Raw genomic sequence first — 22,540 nt, forward strand, 5'->3', positions numbered from 1 at the left:
TTGAATAAAGAGGAAGGTTCCTGAGTCTGGGGAATCAGGAGCTTTACTGCTGGGCCTCATGCAGACAGTAGAACAGTGCCTTCTAAAAGGGAGGCAGTCTCCTCCCTCAGGAGAACCACCAATGACCAGCACAGGAAGTCTCCAAAAGGCTAAAAGTGGCAGAGGAAGTTTAAATATACATAATGCAAGCACCTTGGTCTGTAAGTCTCCAATACATCATTATCCTTCAATGGAACTGTTTGGACTGAAATTTTTATGGTTTATAGATTTTAGGGACTAGTATTTCTCTCTTCAAAGAAAACATATGGCATTTCACACTGCATAATTGTCACTATGGTATTAAAGTATATTACAAGTATTCCTTACATCCTAATTTTGCACTGAAGACAGGTTAGTAACACATGGCTTTTACGCAATACCAGCATAATTAAAAAAAAAAAAAAAACAAAACTTCACATAATGGTTGTGTCTCAAATTTCTGCAAAAGATTTGGTATAAAATCTACAATTATGCAGTGAAATACCCTCCCCAAATTAGTACATAAAACCAGTGCATTTACCAGATTTAATGAAGCTTGCTTCTTTAATTTAAATCTCAAGAGGAGAAAAGTGTTTCTGGAAGAAGTCACTGTCAGGAGGGCCACGTGGAGAGGCCTGGCCCGTGGTGATGACTCATGACCACAGCCTGTGCTGGGACACATCCAGCCCCTGTACAGCCAAGTTCTTGAAGACTAATAATGACTGCTTCTTGAGGGTAATGAGTCTTTCATTAGAATAAAACCACGTCTGACATTTCATAAAGCTTAAATGCAAATAAAACAATTCATCATACTCCTCAATGTGCAAACGTATTCTCAACTTATGGTATTAAGAAGGTACCTTACATCGAGATAAAATGGCAGTCAAGAATTTTAAGTGGTATGTTTGTTTATTCAGCAACATGATCATAAAATAGTAACATTACATTCACAAAAGTGGAAGTAATGAGCATAGACCATTATTTTAAAAACAGAAAGATGACAGGATCATTTTTAAGTGCCTTACAGAAAGAAAGTCTTTAATTTGCAATGCTGTTCTTTAATGATTAATAAAGTTATGTTTTTTCCATGATAAAACATCATGGTACCTGAGTATTACATAAATTCACCACATATGACAGACACTATTAAAATTATTCAGTAATTAATTTACTTAAGCAATTGTTTCCGCTTACCTTAACACCTCTCTAAATGCTTTAAGACATACAATTACATATATTTATGGATGAAATTTTCTGGTATTCAATTATCCAAATACATATTTACCTATCAAATTAGAAAACTAACTACTTAATATGCAAAAACTAGTTTAAAATCATGATACTTGGTTAAATATAATCTCTGACACTCTCATGAGACTTCTCAGCTTCAAAAATGACTTTTAAAAAATAGCTTGGGGGTGAATCATTACTACATTCTGAAACATAGCCAAAACAAAGAGTTTGATTTCAAAGACTGAATTCAGAATAGGACCTAACTATTTTTGTACATTATTTTAATAAATTGGTTCTTTGTTCAAAATCTCAAACATAAGTGATATTAGCAATATGCATGCATGAGACCTAATAAAAATGGCACTTCAGGGAAATTATTGCTTAACCTGGAGGAGAAATGTTACTGTTGGAGTCTTGCCTGGGGCATAAATTGTGGTTTTGCATTAATAAAGTAGGTTTTTCAATTCTCTGGCTTTCAGTGACACTTTGGAAGCTTCATGCTTTCCATGTAGATATTTCAGACAAGCTCTAAAATTTGAGAAGACACTTAACAAAATAAAACTCCCTCTTGGATGATAAAATATATTAATTCTACCATCACATAAATAGAACAAATCTGATTTATTTATCAGACAAGTGTTACCTTCTGAACCATCCAATCCAAATTAAATTCAACTCTGTGACAAACAATTCATTTTCTCATTAGGCAATCAATGTTACCTTCAATAAGGCAATTCCCACTTAGCCCCTGGACATAGCAGTCAGCTTTAAAACAAAGTCCTAACCGTGTAGATCATGTAAAAAGGTATGATTTCCTTAACAGTGGGTTTAAGGAAATCTGCAACAGAGATGCATGTTAAAGAGAAAATGAGTTCTTAAGAAGTTTTAGTTAAAGGAGCCCTACCTTCCTACAGTCAGTGATGCAAGAAATGAAATTTAGATGGGAAAATGAATCTGTGAAGCTGAAAGATATAAAATTTTGCAAAGCTTCTCAGACTCTTCTTATTTTCAGAAAGGGAAGGAATTAGAGAAAACATGATATTTCTGGTTTTTAGAGGAAAGTTGATAAAACAGTGTAATTTTAAAGCTCTTTCCAGTGTTGATTATTGCTGACCAATAACTAGTAAGGCCAGTGTATTCGTTTGGTTATGCTGATTAAACTGGAAAATCCATAAAAATATGCAGTTTTTACCACTGGAAAACAAACCAGTAAAGCATCATATAATATAAAAGAGAAGGAATATTACTTCATCTAGCCCGGTTAACAAAAGCAATTTTAGTAAGAAAGTCTTATCATTTTTATAAAAAAGCTTCCCATTTAAAAAATCATTACGCACACGCACATTTAAAATACTATCAATAAGTGCTTTTATAATCTCGGTAAAAGCCACTGTGCTTTCTCCGTGGGAACACTGCTTTCAGTCGACTTTTTTGTCCGAGGTGCTATCTTCGTGATTTTCAGGACTGACTTTGTTACTTGCAACCGAGGGAGCCGTCTGGACTTTATTTGGCAAGGAATACACATGGCAAGTCTGGAGGTCTAAGTACGTTGTAAATATCTTAGCATATTCTGGATGTCTCAAGGCAAAACGTTTGAATTCCTCTAGAAGAGGAGAAGGAAAATCCAATAAGATGGGTGAGTCTTCTTTGGATGGGATGTAGATTAACAAGTGACTTTAATCACACAGTTGAAAGATTCTATTGCTCCACTCACAAACATTGCTTATGGGAACCTGATTTGTCAATCACTTTGGAAGACCGTTTTCCATTATCCACTCAACTTGCAGATGTACATATTCTAAGACCCATTCATTCGACCCTTGGATACACAGTCCAGAGACATCTGTGCATTCGGTGCTCTTGGGGGACAGGTATGAGAATGTTCACAGCAACATTATTCATGATAGGTTAAAAAAAATGGAAATGACTCACAGGTCGATCAACAGCAGAAGCTGATGAACTGGAGTAGATTCATGGGATATAATAAATGTTATACAGCAATGAAAGGGAGCGAAGGGCCAGGCGACAAAAACGTGTGGAGGAACCTTAAGAGTGTAATGCTGACTGTACAAAGCTGGATATGAAAGGATACACATTGTAAGAGCCCATTCACATGGAGTTTGAAAACTGAGATAAGATGAAAACACAATATTTAAAGAAGTTTTCGTGTGTGGTGAAATGCTAAGGCAAGGCCGAGATTTCTTGGTTCGTTTGTCATCTCCCTACGCTGTCTAGGCTGATCTGAGCTCCGGCTCAAGCCACTGTCCCACCTTGGCCTTTGGGGACCCGGGACTACAGGTGCCCACAGTGCCCAGGGATTCTAGAAAACCCCCCTGTCTTGACCTGAACGGTAGTTACGTGGGTGTTTGCTTTAGAAAACTTCATCCTATTCTACATTTGTTTTATTCTATTTTCTGTGTTTTGAGTAATAAAAATCATTTTTAGTACCTTTTAATTTTTTTGTTATTTTTAGTAATAAAAAATGCTTTTTTAAAAAATTCTCTTATCCAGGACTTTCTATTATTAGTGGCTTTGAAAACTATTTTAGCCTTAACTCCAGTATAGAAAGATGAATCTTGCAAAGCTGAGCCCTGGCTTATCATTGACAGTGACTCGGAAGGTGTACAGAATAAGACCGCTGAATGGACTTTTTTAAATCAAGTGTTTCAGATTTAAGAACTGAGATGGAGGTGCAGAAGGCTTACTAAGGCAACTACTAGGATTTGAATCTTAAGCCTCCAGTAAGCTGGGGCTTCTAAAATACATTACCCTCGATTTTGAAATTTCTCCACCCTATTCAACACAAGTCTGTTTTGATGATGGGGAAGAGGACTTAAGTGACTTTTAGGATAACTGGGCTTGACAGTGGATTTATGGAAAGAACTTCAACTTAAGACTTGAACTAAAGTTCAAAAGATTAAGATCCTCCGTTGGGACAACAGTAGCATGAAAGAGGATCTCATTTTTAGAAGCGCAGTGAGTAGGCTCTAAAGCGGAATTTGGGTTTTCATTTGAATAATGGAAAACCAAGAATAAAAAGAGTTTAAAGGAGCACATTCATGACATATGTCAATACTTATATTTAAAGTAAAATTATCAAATTCCTCAAAAAAATCTGGACTTGCATAATATTGGGGAAAGAGAGACATTCTATGTATTCTGAAAAGAATAAAAGGTTGAACTTCAAAAAACAAAGCAGTCTTCCCTAAAAGGACAAACCAGTTTTAGTATTATTTTCCTTTGAAAATGTTATGCCAAATAGTTTTTCAAAAGTTGGCAATAAAGAATTCTACTTGTGAAAGGAAAATGGCCATATAATTGGTACACACGCTTTATGAAGTTTTGTCCAGGCACCTGTACTTCAACCTTTCTGTGTTTTCTAAATGCACTCAATAGATTAAGGGCCCTGGAGGCACTTAATTACCTAAAAGAGAATGTGGGACAGCCCAAATGACAGTAAATAAAAACAGGTAAGAGAGGTGTGTGATCTACTTTCCCCACCCATCCCATGAAAGTTTACAGGCTGCAACTCTTTGATCATCATAAGGGGAAAGTAATGAAGTAATTAAGGAATCCCCCTCTGGCCTGAGGGGAAAGACTGGGGGAGATAAGCCAGCCTGGCTGCCATGACCACATCAAAGCTCGGCAGGAAACAATCCCTAGGCCTCTCAAGGAATGTTGGGCGAGCCCCCGGCTCCCCTCCTTCAGCCCGACTGAGCTGTGTGGAGAAGGCACGGGCACTAACGAGGGACCTGCCACTATGCCACAGGACTTCCTCTGTGACGGTCCCTGGCTCACAAGGGCTGCAAATGAGATGGCCCGAGACAGGAACATGAAAGCTCACAGGGCTGCGACAGCGCGCGGCACCCTGGCCCCGTCCTCTACTGAAGCAGTCACGCCTGGCTTGGTGAACGCGCTCAGGGCCGTCTGGCCGCGCTGAGACCGGTCACACTGGCACAGGTCAGAGGCACCGAGGTACAGTCAACCATGCAGGCTCTAAGGCCAAGCCATTTAGGGGTTTGAATCCAGGCTCTGAGGCTCTTTGGCGGGACGATCTTAGAAAAGTTACTTATATTCTTTGTACTCGGTCGAACAGAAGTCATTAGTAATACTGATTGAATAGGCTTGCTGTGAAGGTTCAGTGAGTCAGTGTCTACGATCATCTACCTGCAAGAATGCCTGGTGGTCAGGGACTAGGTGTATCACCACTACCACCACCGCCATCACTGTCACTATTATTTCTACTATTAATACTGTCGGTTAAGGGACACATGTTGTGCGAGCCTCGATTCACAGTCTAGACACCCTCTGTGTAAACCAGGAGGTCAAACTGCCTACTCACCATAGGAGACAGAGTCCCCTTGGGCAATCTCCTTGAAGAGCCCAGAAACATCGAGGTTGGGCAGCCCAAGAGAAGCCTGCAGAATGGTAGAAAACTCTTCCTCTGTTATATAGCCATCCTCGTCAATATCAAAAAGCTGGAGGAAAAAACAAGATAAAATATGAGTGTGTCTCCTTGAGCACTAGTGGTATCGAATGATCTTGGAAAATAAACTCTAATAATTCAAACATTTACGGTGCCGGGGCAAGATATGTGAATGAAGAAAGTATGGTCTCTGCTACTCTTTTGCTTATGGTTTGGTTTAGTGGTGGAAACAACCAGAATTAAAATAGAGGCATGGGGACATGGGGACCCCACCTCAAAGAGGTCCAAGGAGGCTTCCAGAGGAGTTGATGTTCGAGCTGAGTTTCAGAACATGACGAGATGTTCCCAGAAGATAAAAGGAATGGCAGGTGACTGCCTGGGGCTTAACTCATGAGCCCAAGAGGCAAGGCTCAGATCATGGGAGATATAAAACATGTCACCTAACCCTGCAGTAGATGATAGGAGGGGAGGTGAACTGAAGGCAGTCTTGGAAGAGCAGGCTGGTGAGGTTACAGACATGAAAACCAATTAAGTTTGGGGTAGATAAGCAGGAAGGGCAGGAAGGGGCAGAACTGCCATGCAGCAAAGATGGGACCTGCAGAAGAGGTTTGCAGCGATGGAGAGGAAAGTGCCAAAGATGGCAGAGGCTCTCTGGGTGGGCAACTGGGTGAAAGAAAGTCTGGTGAACCAAGAGAGGGAAAGGAGAAGAACAAGTACCAAATGAGATCAAGAGTTAAACCTGGATAGGTTAAATTTGAGCCAACGGTCCAGGAATAAGTAAGAGATTCAGATACCAGTTTAGGAGACCGGAGAGGCTTGAGCCATGGAGTCAGGTGAGAACTGAAACTGTGGGTATGTTTGCACTTACCTGTGGTGAACATGCAGTTAGGCAAAGCCCTGGGACACAGCAGTGCAGATGTGTGAAGAGTGGAGAAATGGAAAGACCGAGAAGCAGCAGCAGGAAAAAGACCAGGAAAGAAGGTTGGGCACCGTGGAAGCTAAGGGAACGTTTTTGTGTCGGCGAAAGAGGTTCTGACGGTGTTAATGGCCACCAGGGAAAAATGTCATACAAAGACCAAGCAGGAGGCAAAAGGGGTTGCTTGGATTTGGTGACTGTTAGACTGCAATGACTTTAGTTAACAGTTTCAGGGAATTGGAAGCCACGTGGTCATGGGAATCCAGGGATGTACAGAAGAGAAGAGCAAAGGCAACTGGGCGAGCCACTTCTTTTAAGAAATTAAGACTAAAGGGCGGAGATAACTCGGTAGTAGCCAGGCACAAAGGGAGGTTGTCTTCAGGAAGTCAGGCACCAGATACGTTTATAGGTAGAGGGGAAAAGGCAGCCATGTGGGTGAGGCTGAAGGTCAGGCAGCAAAAGGGGTGACTGAGAGGTAATCCGTGTCCTATGGTCCAAATCCTCTCCTAAGACTTTGATGCAAGCACTTACTCTCCACAGGCGCGGACAGAAGCGTTCAAATCACTCTGCACGTGTTAGCTCTTAAACCCCCACGGTCCACGTATGAAGGCAGCCACCGTCAGCCCTAGCTTACAGATGGGACAGCGGAAGCCCAGACACTAGGCACCTTTTCCTAAGGTCACCCAACTTGTAAGTGGCAGAGCTGGCTTCAAATCCAGGCAGGTAAATAGATTCCGGCTACAGAGGTCTCTACTTCTGGCCAAACATAAGATCAGCACCAGAGATAATCGGGCAACAAATGGTAGGATAATTATGTTTTCATCACTCACACCCTTGGGAGCGGGAAAAACCTAACTTGTTGCCCCCAGCCAGAAAGCACTGGATTCCAGTCCATTTCCCACCACTTAGCAGTTGACTGGGGAGGAAAGGCTGGAGAGAGAGAAGAGAATCAGCGCCTGAGAGACCGGGGTCGTTATGTGCCTTGGACTTGGAGCAGTAAGTCCAGGACTCGGTGTGGCACCACCCTCCTCCCAGCTGGTGCTTCCTCAAAGGCCTCCGTTCCTGAGCACTCCCTACAACTGTCTCCACAGCCCAGCCCCTGCCACGCTGGTGCTCTGGTGGCCCTCCCTGCTGCGCAGATTCCCTCCACTTGGTCTACACAGGGGCCTTCCCGTCCTCTGCCTCCTCCCACAACTCCCCAGGTGCTGCCCCTCGTCAGCTCCACCCGCCTCACTCACCCCGCTCCAGCATCTCCCTGCTTCGTGGTTCCCAGACTGAGGGGAAACCCATGATCTGTGTTCTGGTGTCAAGTTCAACACCCTGGTTTCCTTCGGGAGATGATCCCCCCACCATTGCACAGAATACGGCAGGACTCTCAATCCAGACCTCCTGACTCTCCCACCAAACCTGTGCTCCAAGGCCAGGCAGGCCCTCCCTGGACTGAAATATGAGTTGAGCTGGAGATTGTTCGCTTGAACTAGAGTGCCCCAGGGAGGGTGCCGCAGGTCCTGAGCAGGAGGCTGCTGCTGCTCAGAGCTCTGGGTTCTCCCTAGGCCACTCCCTGGCCTCAGGACTGATTCCGCTGGGTGAGCCAGTCTCTCCACTGCTGGCAACTGAAAAACTCCACCAGTACTCTACCTCTGCAGGTCACTGTGCAGTTGAACTAAGGTCAAAGATGGGCAGTTACTGTGGAGGCGGCCCAGGAAAAGGGTGGGCAAGGGTCTTATAAAAGGGACTGCTAAACGAAAAACAGGAGTATGTAAAAACACTTCCCAAACATAAAACATACCTGAAAACAAAGGTTAAAGAAGGTTAAAAAAAGAACCAATGTGAACATGACCCTTGCCTTACTGGAAAAAAAGAGCTAAGTATAGCTGTGGGTCTGCCTTTCTTCCCTCCCCATCCCCAAACCAAAGTCTAGGCTAGACAAGATTCTCACGACATCTTTAAAAACAGTAATTACTGTACTTAAGGGTCAAATTTTCTATCAGGTCTTTCATTGGTAAACCAAAGGTGACTCTTTGCCCAGCTAGACTTATAATTACACATACAATCCCAGAACAGAAACACAACTATCTGGATTGGAATAAGTTAGCTATGTGCGTAATTTTAGGGTTTATGATGAATAAGACTGTAAAAGCTGAAGGTTTTAAACTTTAGAAAAAGTTCTGGCCCTTGCCTTATGACCATCTGCTAAGCATCAACCACTTAGGTTCCTTATCAGCCTCACAGTTAACTGAGTTTAAACCAGTATGAAACAAAAAGTAAACTCAGGGAACCTTTTGCCAATGATGGAACACATTTTCCTGGTTGCCTCGAAGACATGAGAAAGAACTCTGGTGGAAGAGCCCTGCCAGGAGTCACTGTGGGATATTCTTCTCAGAGGAAGTGAGGAAGAAAGGAAGAGAGGAAGAGAGGAAGTGAGGAAGAGAGGAAGAGAGGAAGTGAGGAAGTGAGGAAGAGAGGAAGAGAGGAAGAGAGGAAGTGAGGAAGGGAGGAAGTGAAGAAGAGAGGAAGAGAGGAAGGGAGGAAGAGAAGAAGTGAGGAAGTGAGGAAGGGAGGAAGAGAGGAAGAGAGGAAGAGAGGAAGTGAGGAAGAGAGGAAGAGAGGAAGTGAGGAAGGGAGGAAGAGAGGAAGAGAGGAAGGGAGGAAGAGAGGAAGTGAGGAAGTGAGGAAGAGAGGAAGAGAGGAAGTGAGGAAGGGAGGAAGTGAAGAAGAGAGGAAGAGAGGAAGTGAGGAAGAGAGGAAGTGAGGAAGAGAGGAAGAGAGGAAGTGAGGAAGAGAGGAAGTGAGGAAGAGAGGAAGTGAGGAAGAGAGGAAGGGAGGAAGTGAGGAAGAGAGGAAGAGAGGAAGTGAGGAATAGAGGAAGGGAGGAAAAGAGGGAGTGAGGAAGGGAGGAAGAGAAGAAGAGAGGAAGTGAGGAAGAAGTGAGGAAGAGAGAAGAGCAGGAAATGAACAGAGAAGGTCCACAGCTTCCATGCCAGATGGAAGCAAAGAGGCTGTGTGAGTCCCCAGCCACAGCTGTGCGAGCAAGGTGGGAGATGGGGATTGTTTCACCAGGAGGTGATCACAAAGATTCCGACCTGAAGAAAACATCGTGAATTTGAATTTGAATACAAACCAAAGCAGCACCTGTACTCAGGACTGAACACACTTCGGAGAGTACTCTGCCCTCTGTTGGCACGCGTAAGTGGTAAATGAAGTCTGGGTCCTCACAATTCACACTTTGGTCAAGCTCTGCTGGGAGCCAGGGACACAGGGACACGGACTTTACTCATTTGCTCCCAGTTAGATCCCTGTGCCGCGTGAGAATAAATGTGCTAATACAGGAGGGTGGAACTTGGGATGTTTGTGCTGGTGTTGGCCTGACATCACAACAGCAGAGTGAAGTCCACCAGCGACATGCCACTTAAAATATTTCTCACATACAGAATGAGAAAATAAGGGCAGATTGGAATTTTCCAGATAGTGAATCAGGATGACTAGTGACAAGTGGTATTTATTTAGAAACCTTACTTCAGGGCTTCAAAACAAAGAGGCTGAAAAGAAAGAATTTTTAAAGTTAATTTGTTAAATCGCTGCTCTTCAACCTGGATGTTGTTTCCTAGATGCTTCCATTTTGCTTAAATGGATGGCTACTTTTGTTCTCTTTATTTTGGGTAGCAATTGACTTAATCACATTATTCTCCTGTCCATGTCCGTGGATCTATAAACTCATGTGATAGATTTGCTGACTTTCAAGTAATACACTGAGAGTCAAGACTTGTTTGTGAGGCAGACCAAGAAGCCGTCAGTGGGGCTGACAGTACCTTAAATGCCACCTGGATGATCTCCTCTGTGTTGGCCGGGTGGCACAAGACGGCCAGGCCAATCACGTACTCTCTGAAGTCAATCGAGCCATCATGGTTCTGTGAAAGGACAGGGGAAAAGGATTAGGCAGGTCACTGGCTGAATCACTGCTGATGACGTCACATGGTGAGATTCAAAGATGCCGCACATCATCGCGGCGCACTGAGTGGGCTCAGAGGAAGGCGCTCGCTAGGGGAGAGGCAAGCACGTTGCCCAGGCATTCCCAGCTAGAAGAAAACCACACTTTCTGTTTATCAAGGAATATTTTATCAATGAGGCCATTGATGGTGGCCTCCAGCATCCAGTGTGGGTTCCTGAGCTCAGTCTCACCTTCACGGGAGCCCCTAGGAGAGGCGAGGTCTAAGAATGCCGCACTTAGTGGGACCACAGCATTAATTTCACCATTACAGGTGCTCTGTCTCAGGATGGTCAGTACCAAAGGGGCACCAAAGACCTTAGGGGTTACTCAACAATTGTCCACATGGAGAAAAAAGGAGGGAAAGGAGAAGGGTAAACTGAGGCATGAGCCAAGCTCTATTCTCCCCTCCTGCCTTAATTTGCAGTGAAGCATCAGCGGCTGGGGCAACTTCAACAGCCCCCTGGGAGTAGCAGGTCCCAGGAGACCCTGCGCTTCTAAGTCAATCAAAATGGGATGTCACACCCCAGGAGTCATTTCACGAGAGCCACACAAAAGAAAGGACAGGTGATTCTTCTCCAGGCTGTCTGGACATGACGTTCTCCCTACACCTTCACCTAGACAGGAACAGGGGCAGAGTGAAAACAGAATGAGAAAGCTCAGGACAAAGAAAAAACAAGGAGGGATCGGGCAGAAACTGAGGGAGGTCTGAAGGGAGAGAGAATAGAAAGAGATGGAAAAAGAAAGAGGGCTAAAAGAGAAAGGAAATATGGAAGAGAGTCAGAGAGGAAAATGGAGAGGGGAGTGAGAAGAGAGGAAAGAGAAAGAAAGACACACAACTGTCAGCAAGTACTGCGATCCTGTTTCCAGGCATTAGAATCATTTTGGCAGCAAAACCTTTAAGTGATGAATTCTCAGAAAAACTATGAGCCAGTAACAACAGAGCTAGCGCGATACTTAATTTGATAGACTAACAAATAATGTTTGGCAATGACAAGAGTGTGATCTTGACTGTGACTAAGTATCTGCGCTTCAGTCAGGAGCTCCTGACGTCAAGGACTGCGTTCTTCACGGGGTGGTGTACTTCCACTGCCCCATGGAGACGGCTGCTAAAATAATGAGTGCAGAACCTTCACTTTGAAACGTTCTGGCAGGCATTCTTCATTGGGGTTTCATAGATGAACTTGGGAGCAGAGGAAGCTGTGGAACCTCTGAAAAGATGTGCAATTTTTTGTATGTACATTTTTCTAGGGAAAAATCTGATAGTCTTCATAAGCTTCTAAAATAACTAAGGCTCAAAATGTCAACAATTGTTTTTGCCCTATTTCTTTATCTGACTATAGGGTGAAAATGGAAAGGAATGATGATTTATTTTCACTTTCCTATTAGAGAAGGCAGAAACAGAGGTTTCAAGATTTCCCAGAAGTAACAGAGTTTATTCCCAAGATGAAAACTCAGGTCATGTGACTTATATATTTGTCTGGAAAGTAGAGAAGTAGGGATCTATTTTTTTTTTCTTTAATCAAGTTTATTGAGATATCATTTACATTCAATAGAATGCATCCATTAAGTGGGCAGTCTGATCGACACATGGTGCACCCTGGTGGCCCCACAATCAACATTAACATTATGTCACCTGGAAGTTTGAGAGAAGGTGGTTCTAAGAACATAATTTCCTTCTTGTGCCACCACTCTTCATTTTTTTTTTTTCTTCTTTTTTTTGGTGCACTACAGAGGCTGTTTTTAAGGAATCTTAGAGATTGAGGAGATGACCGCATCATAGCTGGGCAGCTCTACACTGAAAAATTTCTTCTGCAGTTGGCCCTTTCCACTAATCAAAACAGAAGCCTTACATAAAAATTCTGTTAAGAACAGCTATAAAAATGATGCAGGGACACTGAAGTTACAGCAACAGAATGCTTGTATGATTTGAAATGCTCCTTTGAATTTACTTTGCACCTTTATTGTGAGACATCCAAATTTTACCTACACTCCCAAACCTTATGCATATCCTAGGTCGAGCCTAAGAACTCATCCTGTGGAGGGAGAAAGGGAATGTCCTTAATATCACCATGAGTCACAGAACAAGGTAAAAATCCTAGACCCTTAATTTTCATTAACGGTTTTATATATGAGTAGTTTTGACTGACAAAATTATACTAAAGGAGACCCTTGACCTAATCACATTAAAAAGTACATGAAAGTTTTCTTTCTAGTAATTAATGTGAAGGGAAAAAACAGTATGTAAATTATTCTAAGGGATGATCTTACGGTATTAACAAAATAAGATACTGCAAAGGTTCTAAATTCATCATTTGGAACTGGAAGGAATCACAAATCATCCAATTTCTTCATTTTTACTAATGAAAAAACTGAGACATATATTTCTCTTCAGGTTACAAAACTCATTATTGCTCTCACTACAATTATAATTCAGGTAGTCTGAAAGCCAGTCATTCAAAATAATGCAAAGTAGCTTGATCAAATACATTGAAAAACAGATGATAAGTTAATAGCAACATACACTAATTTTTATACTTATGAATCAGCTTCATGATATAAATTATTTCAAAAATCTGTGGTTCTTTCCTTTAGACACTTACTGAGTTCCCCAGGAAGAATTATAAACTTATTAAAAACATCTAGACTTGAATATCTTTTCAGGATCACACTTCAAAGGAAGGACCAGCTGTTTGGAGGCAGTCCCTAATCCACCCATAACTTGTCCCAATCTGTAGCTCGAGTACAGCCCACAGCTGGAACCAAGGAGTTTCTCTGAGTCACCACAAAGTATGACTAAGCCTTGCTGAAGCTCCAGGCTGTGGGCCTCATGCCCTTCCTGCTGGTCAGCAGGATCAAAAAATCAGAAAAGCCTGTGGGGTCAACTCTCAGCCCACAGCCACCAGCTCCTTTCATCTGCTTAGCTTCCAGGGCCAGAGGAAGGTTCTAGGCTGCTTATTCATGCACTGTCCATTCAAAGTTCCAGAAGGAGTCGAGGGCCTGATTCTCAGGTATCAATTCTCTAAGGCTAATTCACAGTTGAATATAGTTGACATTTTTATTCATATGTAATCAGATAATCTTTATAGCTTTTTAAGTCTAGCAACATTTAAGGCTGTGTCTGGAATATATTTTGCAATAGAAAACTCCCAAGGATGGGAATTATTTTCTCTTTGTTGTGTTATCATTGATACAATGTCATATCTACATATGAGAAATAATCAATGTTCTCAAAATAATTTCAAAATATTTATATAAAACAGAATTTACTAGCCCGCAGCCAACAACAACAACAAAATCTTCAAGTTGTTGAAGATAAACTATAAATCCAAAGGAATAGCATTATTAAACTATAGTAAATTCTCAGTTATCCAAAAGAATCAGAGAAGAGGGCTGGGATTATGGCTCAGTGGAAGGGCTCTTACCTAGCATGTGTGAGGCACTGGGTTTGATTCTCAGCACTGCATACAAATAAATTATAGGTTCATCAACAACTAATAAAAATATTTTTTAAAAAATCGGAGAAGAGTCTGTTCACCTGGATATTCTGATTGAGTCTATTTCTCCCATACATATCAGTGTGCCAACAATGTTCTTGGAATTAAATATTTTTAATTTACTTAGTATTAAAGCAAACAATTTTTAAAAGTAATTCTGGAAGTTCTTCAAGACCAATACACATTAAATTCAGTACCCTGCAGGTGCCTCCACAAATATTTTTTATGTCCCCATTCTGGGTAGTTGTGTAACGCTGATAAGATTTCTGACTGAGATTGCTTTGTTAGCTTTCCAAAACACATGCACTGTTCCTCAAAGATATTTAGAAGTGACCTTGATGATGACGTACGAAATTTAAATGTCTTTGAAAGTCTGTGGCTCTTAAGCACAAAGCTCACTGATCGCTTCCCTGCTTTTCACAGGTTGAAGAATTTAGTGCATGATATCAAGATAAAGTTATTTTTTCAAAATCACAAAGGATATTTTGAAATTTAAAGCACAAATGGTATAATTTCACATATTTTATCACTATTTTCAATTTACCACATTGATTAATGTTATAAATTTAAAATTAATGGGATAGATACATCGAAAACCTTTGTCTTAGGCTAGAGGAGACTTCCATATAGAAACGGGCAAATTTTTAAAAGCTGTCAATTAATACTTCTTCTAACATTGAAAATATTCCTCTAAAACATCAAATATTAAATGAAAACTAAGAAATTCAATCGCTTGTTGGGTTATGGGTTCTAAACTATGCATAGATCTGGTTACTTGGAGAATATTATAGAGTTTGGACTGAAATCTTTATTATCCATGCTAGTGACTGAGGTTATTTATACAAATTTCATATAAAGTCAGAAAGAACAGAAGAGAAACTTGGGTCGCTTCAGGATGCTTTCCTACCTGCATGCCAGAGAATCATAAACACAGGTAATCCCTCAACTTGAGGAAGAAGGGAAATATTTCATACCACCCCTACTGGAAGATGATTGTTTTCACTTTTAGTAAAACAGTTATAGAGATGTTTGGAACAAAAATTTAATGATATATTGTCCTTCCCACAACAATCATGTGGAAAAGTCCAATTAAAATTTTAAATATTTCGAGTCCTTAGCAGAAATCTTGGCAGTCTTCTTCCTTCCTGGCTGCTCCAGGCCTGACATATTCCTGGGCTTATTCTTGAATTGGGAGGCTGATATTAATGTGTGGTTGCTGGCATAGCCTCGTGCCTATATAACCACACCTGGTCTAAGTAGCTCACCAGACCCAGTTAAATCATAAGTCCCTTGAGGAAAGTGGATGTGTTGTCTGTGCTTGGCTCAGCTCAAAATTACATGTGTGTGGTGTTTCATAAATATTAAATGATGGGGATGAGGGCGAGCACAGAGGCCTAATGCCAACCTCTCCCAGTTTCACTGGGGATTTCTAACAGGCCAGTTACATCATCACCACAGTTACAAGTCCCTCTGAACGAGTCACATTTATCTTCCAACTCAGGAGGACCCTGCAAAGTAGTCTGGGATAGAGGGAATGCATTCAAAAAAGGAGCAGCAGAAGGGGTGGAAACCCAGTCAACAGCAGCCAGGTGAGCTGAGCGCTTGCAAACGCAGCCTCTTGCTGAGCAGACTCGCCAGAGGATCCTGGATTCTGCATACTTCACTCTAACAACCTGTATCCAAATTATAACATCAAACTAAGGGCCATGCACAAGAAAGGTACAACTACTCACTTCCCAGGTGGCAGTTTCTCAGCATCCTATCTTCCTTCTGGATGTAGGTAACATTGTCTTTCCTGTTTGGCCTGTTTTGGCTGAGACGGATTCAAAAAATACTGGGAGACAACACACTACAAGAGGCGATTAAGGCTGTCAATCTTGGCTGCTCCTCAGAATCCCCAGGGGAGCTTTCAGACCATCCATCCACGCACCCCACCTCTAAAGAGACTCCTTTCATGCATCTGGAGTGGGACTCAGGTGTCAGCATTCCTAAAGATCGCTCTCAGTGAATCTAAACTTCAGCCAGGGCTGGGAATCACGGCAACAGTTGTTCTCCATACTGTTTATATTCCATTTAGTTAATTACTATTTATTTGTTTTTCTTTATTAGCTTTTTTCCTACCAGTAGTTTTCAAAGATAAGCAAAAGAATTTTCCCTGCTCCAAGGTAGGGCAAGACATGACAAGAGCTGTCTAACATCAACTGGGCACGCCCGATTTTGTATGAAGTACGTTTAAGAGTGATCATTTTGATTCGTTAAGGCAACTGAAGACATTTTTGAACTATGGGCATATTCCCTCATTCCTCGATACCCTTGACTTTTTTTTTTTAAACAAATATATCAAAAGACCCCAAACTTCTGTATGTTTATTTTACTAGAAAATAGAACTAAAGAATTCTAGAATTTTAGCATCATTTAAAAAAATAAAAAAACTACCTTTACATAAAACTTCTTCATTTCACATTTCTGAACCTGTTTCTATACAATTAAACAGGCTTCCTGGAAAGTGCCTTTTATTTATTTATTTTTTTTCATAATGGAAAGACCAGATGTGAAATTATGAGAAAAACAGATTTTAAACTTCTCACATTTTTAAAAGAAAATATACCTCTTCAGTGCTTTGTTGATTTATTTCAGGATTTAAAAAAATTTCATTATTAACAACAGTCACAACAAGGGTAAAGTTCCAAATGGCTGGAATTCATTCATCAAATAAGCAACCACCTTTTAAAAACCTATTCTGCCGGAACTTTCCCCACCACCTCCCACTATATCTATAAATCTACGTGAATCCGGTATCTCAAAAAGCTGATGTACAAACCCCTGAAATAGTTTTTAGGAAAAATCTGTTTTAATTAAGCAGTTAAGGGATGCCTGCTCTCGGAAATACGTAGGGCTCCTGAGAGGGCTGGCCAGGGAGTGACAGCTATCGGACAGGGTGACGGCAAGCATAGACGGTGGGGAAGGCTCTCGGCAGTCCTGTCCCCGGGGGAGGCTCTGGGCTTCTCTGCTCACTTCAGGAATACATGGTCAGCTGCAGCCATTCTCGGATGGACACCTGAATGAGGCCATCTGCATCTCTATCCAGGGACTTGAAGGCACGGAACATGGCGTCCAGGCGGACCAGGCAGCTGATGAAGTTGTTAAAATCCATACCCCCGTCCTCGTTGACATACCGCCGGACAATCGTTTGGTGAAGCTGCTCATTCAGCTGGAAGCCCGCAGCCTGTAGAGCTGCCCGCAGCTGAGAACTCCCCAGAGACCCGGAGTGGTCCCGGTCATACTGCCTGTAAACGCACTGCCACTTCTTGATGTTGTTCCACAGATACTTAAACTCTTCGAAGCCCAGCTTCCCGTTGGTGTCACTGTCCATGACAGACACGATGCTCCGGCAGGTGTCAAGGCTAAAGCCGTCGGTCTGCAGATCCTTGTGCTTAGAAAGGACCTTGTTGAGAATGTTCATCAGGTCAGTGGCGCCCACCTCCATGTCTGGTCCAGCCAGCTGTGCAAACTGGTGCCGGAAACGCCTCACCTCCTCACTCTCGGAGGCTTCCACGGCCGTGAAGTGCTGCTGGGTGGGAGGGGGCTCTGGCGTGTACTGAGCCGCAGCAGCCTCGCTGATCAGATTCACGAGCCCGCCAACTATCCCTCCGATGCTTCCTCCTCCTCCTCTTCCTCTCTGAACCCCTCCTCCAATGAGGCCTCCAAGAGCTTCTCCAAGACCTCGATCGGCCCCTTCCAACAAAGCCTTTGCAAGAAACATGCTTTCGATTTAACGAGCGAGTGTAAATGCTGCTGAAATCCTGAAGATGGTGTGAGGAGAGCCGAGGTGGAGCCCAAGTGGCTCAGGTGTGGGAGAACTGGCTTTTCCGTACCTGCTTCCACAGCACCCCGCCTCCAGGGGTGAAGTCTCCTCTCCATCTGAAGTTGTTGGAATGCCACTAGGTCCTAGCACCTGCCATATTTTAGAGGGCCCAGTAAAATGGTTTTCTACTCCTCTAGATAAATATTGATAAATTATAGTGTCAGCGCACATTAGAACATTTTAAATAGAAAATATCTAAACTATACATTTCTACCTATCATTGCTTTCTTAGTTCTTTGTCTCAGCACCTGAAAGACAGCATGCATTTTCCTAAGAGAAGGTATATGACTCAAAGAAATCACCAATTGCTTTTCTAGGAGATATTTATTATAAGAGGAGAATTAAAGAATTTAGGGGCATTGGAAAGATATTTACCCAATATTCTGACTATGGCAAAGATTTTCAAAATCCATTGTTCTTAACCAAACCTTGGAAGGGGGATTTTTAAAATGCAAGATGCCCAGGTCCCACCCTCTGACATTCTGATTCTGGAGATCTGCTATGGGGTCCGTGATTATTCTGGGATTTTTTTTTTTTTTTTGAAGTATATCACTTATATAGAAAAACAAACAAATTGTAACTGTAAGGCTCAGAGTTCCATTAACAGTATTCATCTGTGTCATGGCACCCAGATAAGAACGGACCTCACCAGCACCCCAGAAGCCTCTTCAAAGCTTCTTTCCAGTTATTCATTTCTCCACAAGTAACTGACATCCTGATATTTAGCACCATAAATTGATTTTTGCATCTTAAGTAAATGAAATAACCTAGTATATACTTTTGGTCTTCAATTCTCCCTCTCACTCTGGACAACCACAATTCTACTTTCTATCTATGAATTCAACTACTCTGTATGGCTATTAAGAGTGGAATGATACAGCAGTTGTCCTCTTTGTTACTGGTTTACTTCACTTAAAATAACGTCTTTGATGTTCCTCCATGTTGTAGTACTTTCCAGGACTTCATTCCTTCCTGGAGATGAACGGCGTTCCATGACATAAACATGCCATGTTCTGATTTTCCATTCACCCCCTGGTGGACACTTGGGTTGCTTCCCTCCTTGGCGCTGGCAAATAATGCAACTAAAAACCCGGGTGTACAAACATTTGTTGAAGTCCCCAATTTCAATTCTCTTGGGTATGTGCGTAGAACTGGAGTTGCTAGATGATATGATAACTCTATTTTTATCATTCTGGGGCATGGCCACATTATTTCCTACATCAGCTACACCGTTCTATTTCCCCACAAAGGTTTGATGTTGAACATCTTTTCTTTGCTCACTGGACATTTGTTTATCTTCTTCGGAGAAATGTCTATTCAAATCCTTTGATCATTTTTAACATGTTTTTAAAAAAATTGTTGAGTTGTAAAAGTTCTTTAATATTGTGGGTACTAATTTCTCATCAAATATATGATTTATGAATATTTTCTCCCATTCTGTGCGTTACCTTTCCGCTCTGTTGTCCTTAGATGCATAAAAGTTTCAAGTTTTGGTGTAGCCTTTCGTTGTACGTGCTTTTGGTAACATATCCAAATATTCATTGAGAAATGCAGTGTCATGAAGCTTTTCCCAGGTTTTCATCTAAGAGATTTATGGTGTCAGTTCTTTTGTCTAGATCTGTGATTCATTTTGGTTAATCTGTATATACAGTGTGTTTTAGTCTTTTTTTTTTTTTTTTTTTTGTTCCTATGACCAAAATACCTGACAAGAATAATGTAGAGGAGGAAAAGTTTATTTTGGCTCATGGTTTTTGAGGTCTCAGTCCTTAAATAGCTGACTCCATTGCTCTGGGCCCCAGGTGAAGCACAGCATCATGGTGGAAGGGCATGGAGGAGAAATGCAGTTCCAGATATGGCAACCAGGAAGCAGAGAGAAAGTTCTGCTCATCAGAGACAAAATATAAGCCCCAAAGGCACACCCTAAGTGATCTCTTTCTGCCAACCACACCCTACGTGCCTGCAGTTACTGCCCATTAATTCCTATCAGTGGATTAATACACTGATTGGGTTATGGCTCTCACAACCAAATCATTTCACCTCTAAACTTCCTTGCATTTTCTGACACATGAGTTTTTGGGGGATGCCTCATATCTAAACCATAACATGGTATAAGGTAAGGACCCAACTTCATTATTTTGCATGTGGATATCCAGTTATTCAAACACTGTTTCTTGAAGACTGTCCATTCCCCATTGAATAGTTTTCGTATTTTTGTTGAAAATCATTCCATCATATATACCAGGGTTTATTTCTGAGATTTTTATTCTGTTGCATTGGCTTATATGTCTGTCTTTATGTTAGGACTACACTATTTTGATTACTGTAGATTTGGAGCAAGTTTTGAAAATAGGAAATGAGACCTCCAACTTTGTTCTTTTCAAGATTGTTTTGGTAATTGCTAGGTAACTTGAGTTGTTATATGAATTTTAGAATTGGTTTTTTAGTTCCTGTAAAAAATTGTTGGGATTTTGTTTGGGTAATATTGGCATCTTAAAATATTAAGACTTCTTATCCATGAACATGGAACATCTTTCTATTTATTTGTCTTTAATTTCTTTTAGCAACAGTCTGTAGTTTTCAGTGTACAGATCTTTAAACTTCTTTATTGGTTTATTTCTAAGTATTTTATTTTTTTGATGCTATTATAATGGAATTGTTTTCTTAATTTCCTTCGCATGTCGTTCATTGTTAGAGTATATAAATGCAACTTCTTTTGTGTAGTGATTTTATATCCTGCAACTTTGCTAAACTCATTTCTCAACCTTTTTTTTGTGTGTGTGTGTGTGTGTGTAATCAGTAAGGTTTTCTACAAATACAATCATGCCATCTGTGAACATGGATAATTTTGCTTCCTCCTTTCTATTCATTTAGTTTTTATTGCTTTTTCTTTTCTAATTGTGCTGGCTATAACTTCTAGTACTATGTTGAATAGAAAAGGAGAAAGTGGAAAGTGGACCTAACTAGTCTTGTTCTTTTACTTAGAGAAAAAACTTTGATCTTTCATTGCTGAGTGTGCCATTATCTGTGGGCTTTTGCATATGGCATTTATTATGTTGAGGTACATTTTTTTCTATTCCTAGTTTGTCCAGTGTTTTTATACTAAAAGGATATGGGATTCTGTCAAATGCTTTTTCTGCATCAATGAGAAGATAATGTAACAGTGTGATTTCCCCCCACTTCCTTCTCATAATGTGATGTATTACATGGATGGATCTCCATATATTGAACCATCCTTGCATTCTAAGTGTAAGCCCTACTTAATTTTGGTGCACAATTCTTTTAATGTGTTACTGAATTCCATTTGCAGTGTTTTGTTGAGGATTTGTGTATCAATAATCTTGGAACACTGGTCTGTAGTTTTCTTTTCTTATAGTGTCTTTATAGGATTATGTTATCAGGGTAATAATGCTGGCCTGTACAGAATGAGTTAAGAAGTGTTCCTTCCTCTTCAATATGATTGAAATGTTTGAGAAGGACTGGTGTTAATTCTTCTTTAAATGTTTGGTAGAATTCACCAGCGAAGGCATCTGGCCTTGGACTTTTCTTTTTTGGGAAGCTTTTGACCACTGATTTAATCTCCTTTTTAGTTATTATAAATCTTTTTAAAATTTTTATTTCTTCATGATTCAGTCTTAGTAGATTGTGTATTTCTAGGAATTTGTCAATTTCATCTAAGTTATCCAAATTGGTAGCATAGACTTATTCATAGTACTTGGTTATAATCCTTTTTATTTCTGTAAAATTGATAGTTATGTTTCCTCTTCCATTCCTGATTTTTTGGCTTGCTTCCTTACCTGGATGTTTTCCTGAACATTACATTTATGGAAACTTGATTTTCTATTTTTAATAAGCATCTTCAGAAGTCAGTCTGTAACAGGAAGTCCCAGACATACTTTGAGAAACCCTACCTTTGATACTAGGTAGAGTCAGAGTTCAAGTCTTCCAAGTGTCTTTCAAAAACTTTATTAGTAAACTCAGGGACTTACAGACTAAATTATTGTAGCACTTGAGGTATCAATTTCATATCTGCAAAATGATGTTAATAGCATCTCCCCTGCCTACTTCAAAATAATTCAAATGACACTTTTATATAGGTATGAATATGACACAAACCCCAACATTCTCTATAAATAATATGTACCAATAATAATGTTTTTAAATAAAAAATAATTCAATCTGATTTATTACATAAGAACTTAGACCCAGTACAAATGCAAATACAACAGAATTGCTGTGCTCAAGGACTGTGCATATCCACAGGAACTAGTTGCAATTATAAGCTGATGATCATATTCACATCTCTACTATTAATACTAATCTACACATTTGTATAAAATATGTTTTGGTATCTAGGTTTCATAAGATTCCTCTTAAAGACACAAAAGTATTCCAGATGAGAAGAAAACTTAAAAAGAAAGAAAAAAGAAAAACTTAAAAAGTTAAGCTACTTATTCAAGATCATTCATCTAATATATTGCAAATTACTTTGGAAACTACATCATTCTAGAACTGAATAATGATGAATACCGCTATTCATCAGGAGAGAATAGTAGCTAGGGGACATTGCTCTCTTTAGGACATGGGAGAATGTCATGCCTCC

General features: G+C 40.8%; 2 protein-coding genes across 2 annotated transcripts in view; both read right to left on the reverse strand.

Annotated features, from left to right (window-relative positions):
* Positions 1–889: 889 nt before the first annotated feature.
* LPCAT2 (lysophosphatidylcholine acyltransferase 2) overlaps positions 890–22,540 on the reverse strand; it is a 60,266-nt gene continuing 38,615 nt past the window's right edge. The window contains exons 12-14 of the mRNA XM_079119325.1: positions 10,403–10,501; positions 5,594–5,729; positions 890–2,854 (exon numbers count right to left, since the gene is read on the reverse strand). Coding sequence (XP_078975451.1) covers positions 2,670–2,854; positions 5,594–5,729; positions 10,403–10,501 — 420 coding nt within the window. The 3' untranslated portion in view covers positions 890–2,669. The remainder of the gene's footprint in view (positions 2,855–5,593; positions 5,730–10,402; positions 10,502–22,540) is intronic.
* On the reverse strand, positions 15,843–22,345 carry CAPNS2 (calpain small subunit 2). Its single transcript, XM_079119326.1, has one exon. It carries the CDS (start codon positions 17,836–17,838, stop codon positions 17,092–17,094), a length of 747 nt encoding a protein of 248 aa, XP_078975452.1. The 5' UTR covers positions 17,839–22,345; the 3' UTR covers positions 15,843–17,091.

Source organism: Sciurus vulgaris (assembly GCF_902686455.1).
Source record: "Sciurus vulgaris genome assembly, chromosome: 17".
Taxonomy (NCBI): Eukaryota; Metazoa; Chordata; class Mammalia; order Rodentia; family Sciuridae; genus Sciurus; species Sciurus vulgaris.

Excerpts from the sequence above, each read along its gene's own strand:
- CAPNS2 (XM_079119326.1), bottom strand. The coding sequence starts at position 17,838 with ATGTTTCTTGCAAAGGCTTTGTTGGAAGGGGCCGATCGAGGTCTTGGA.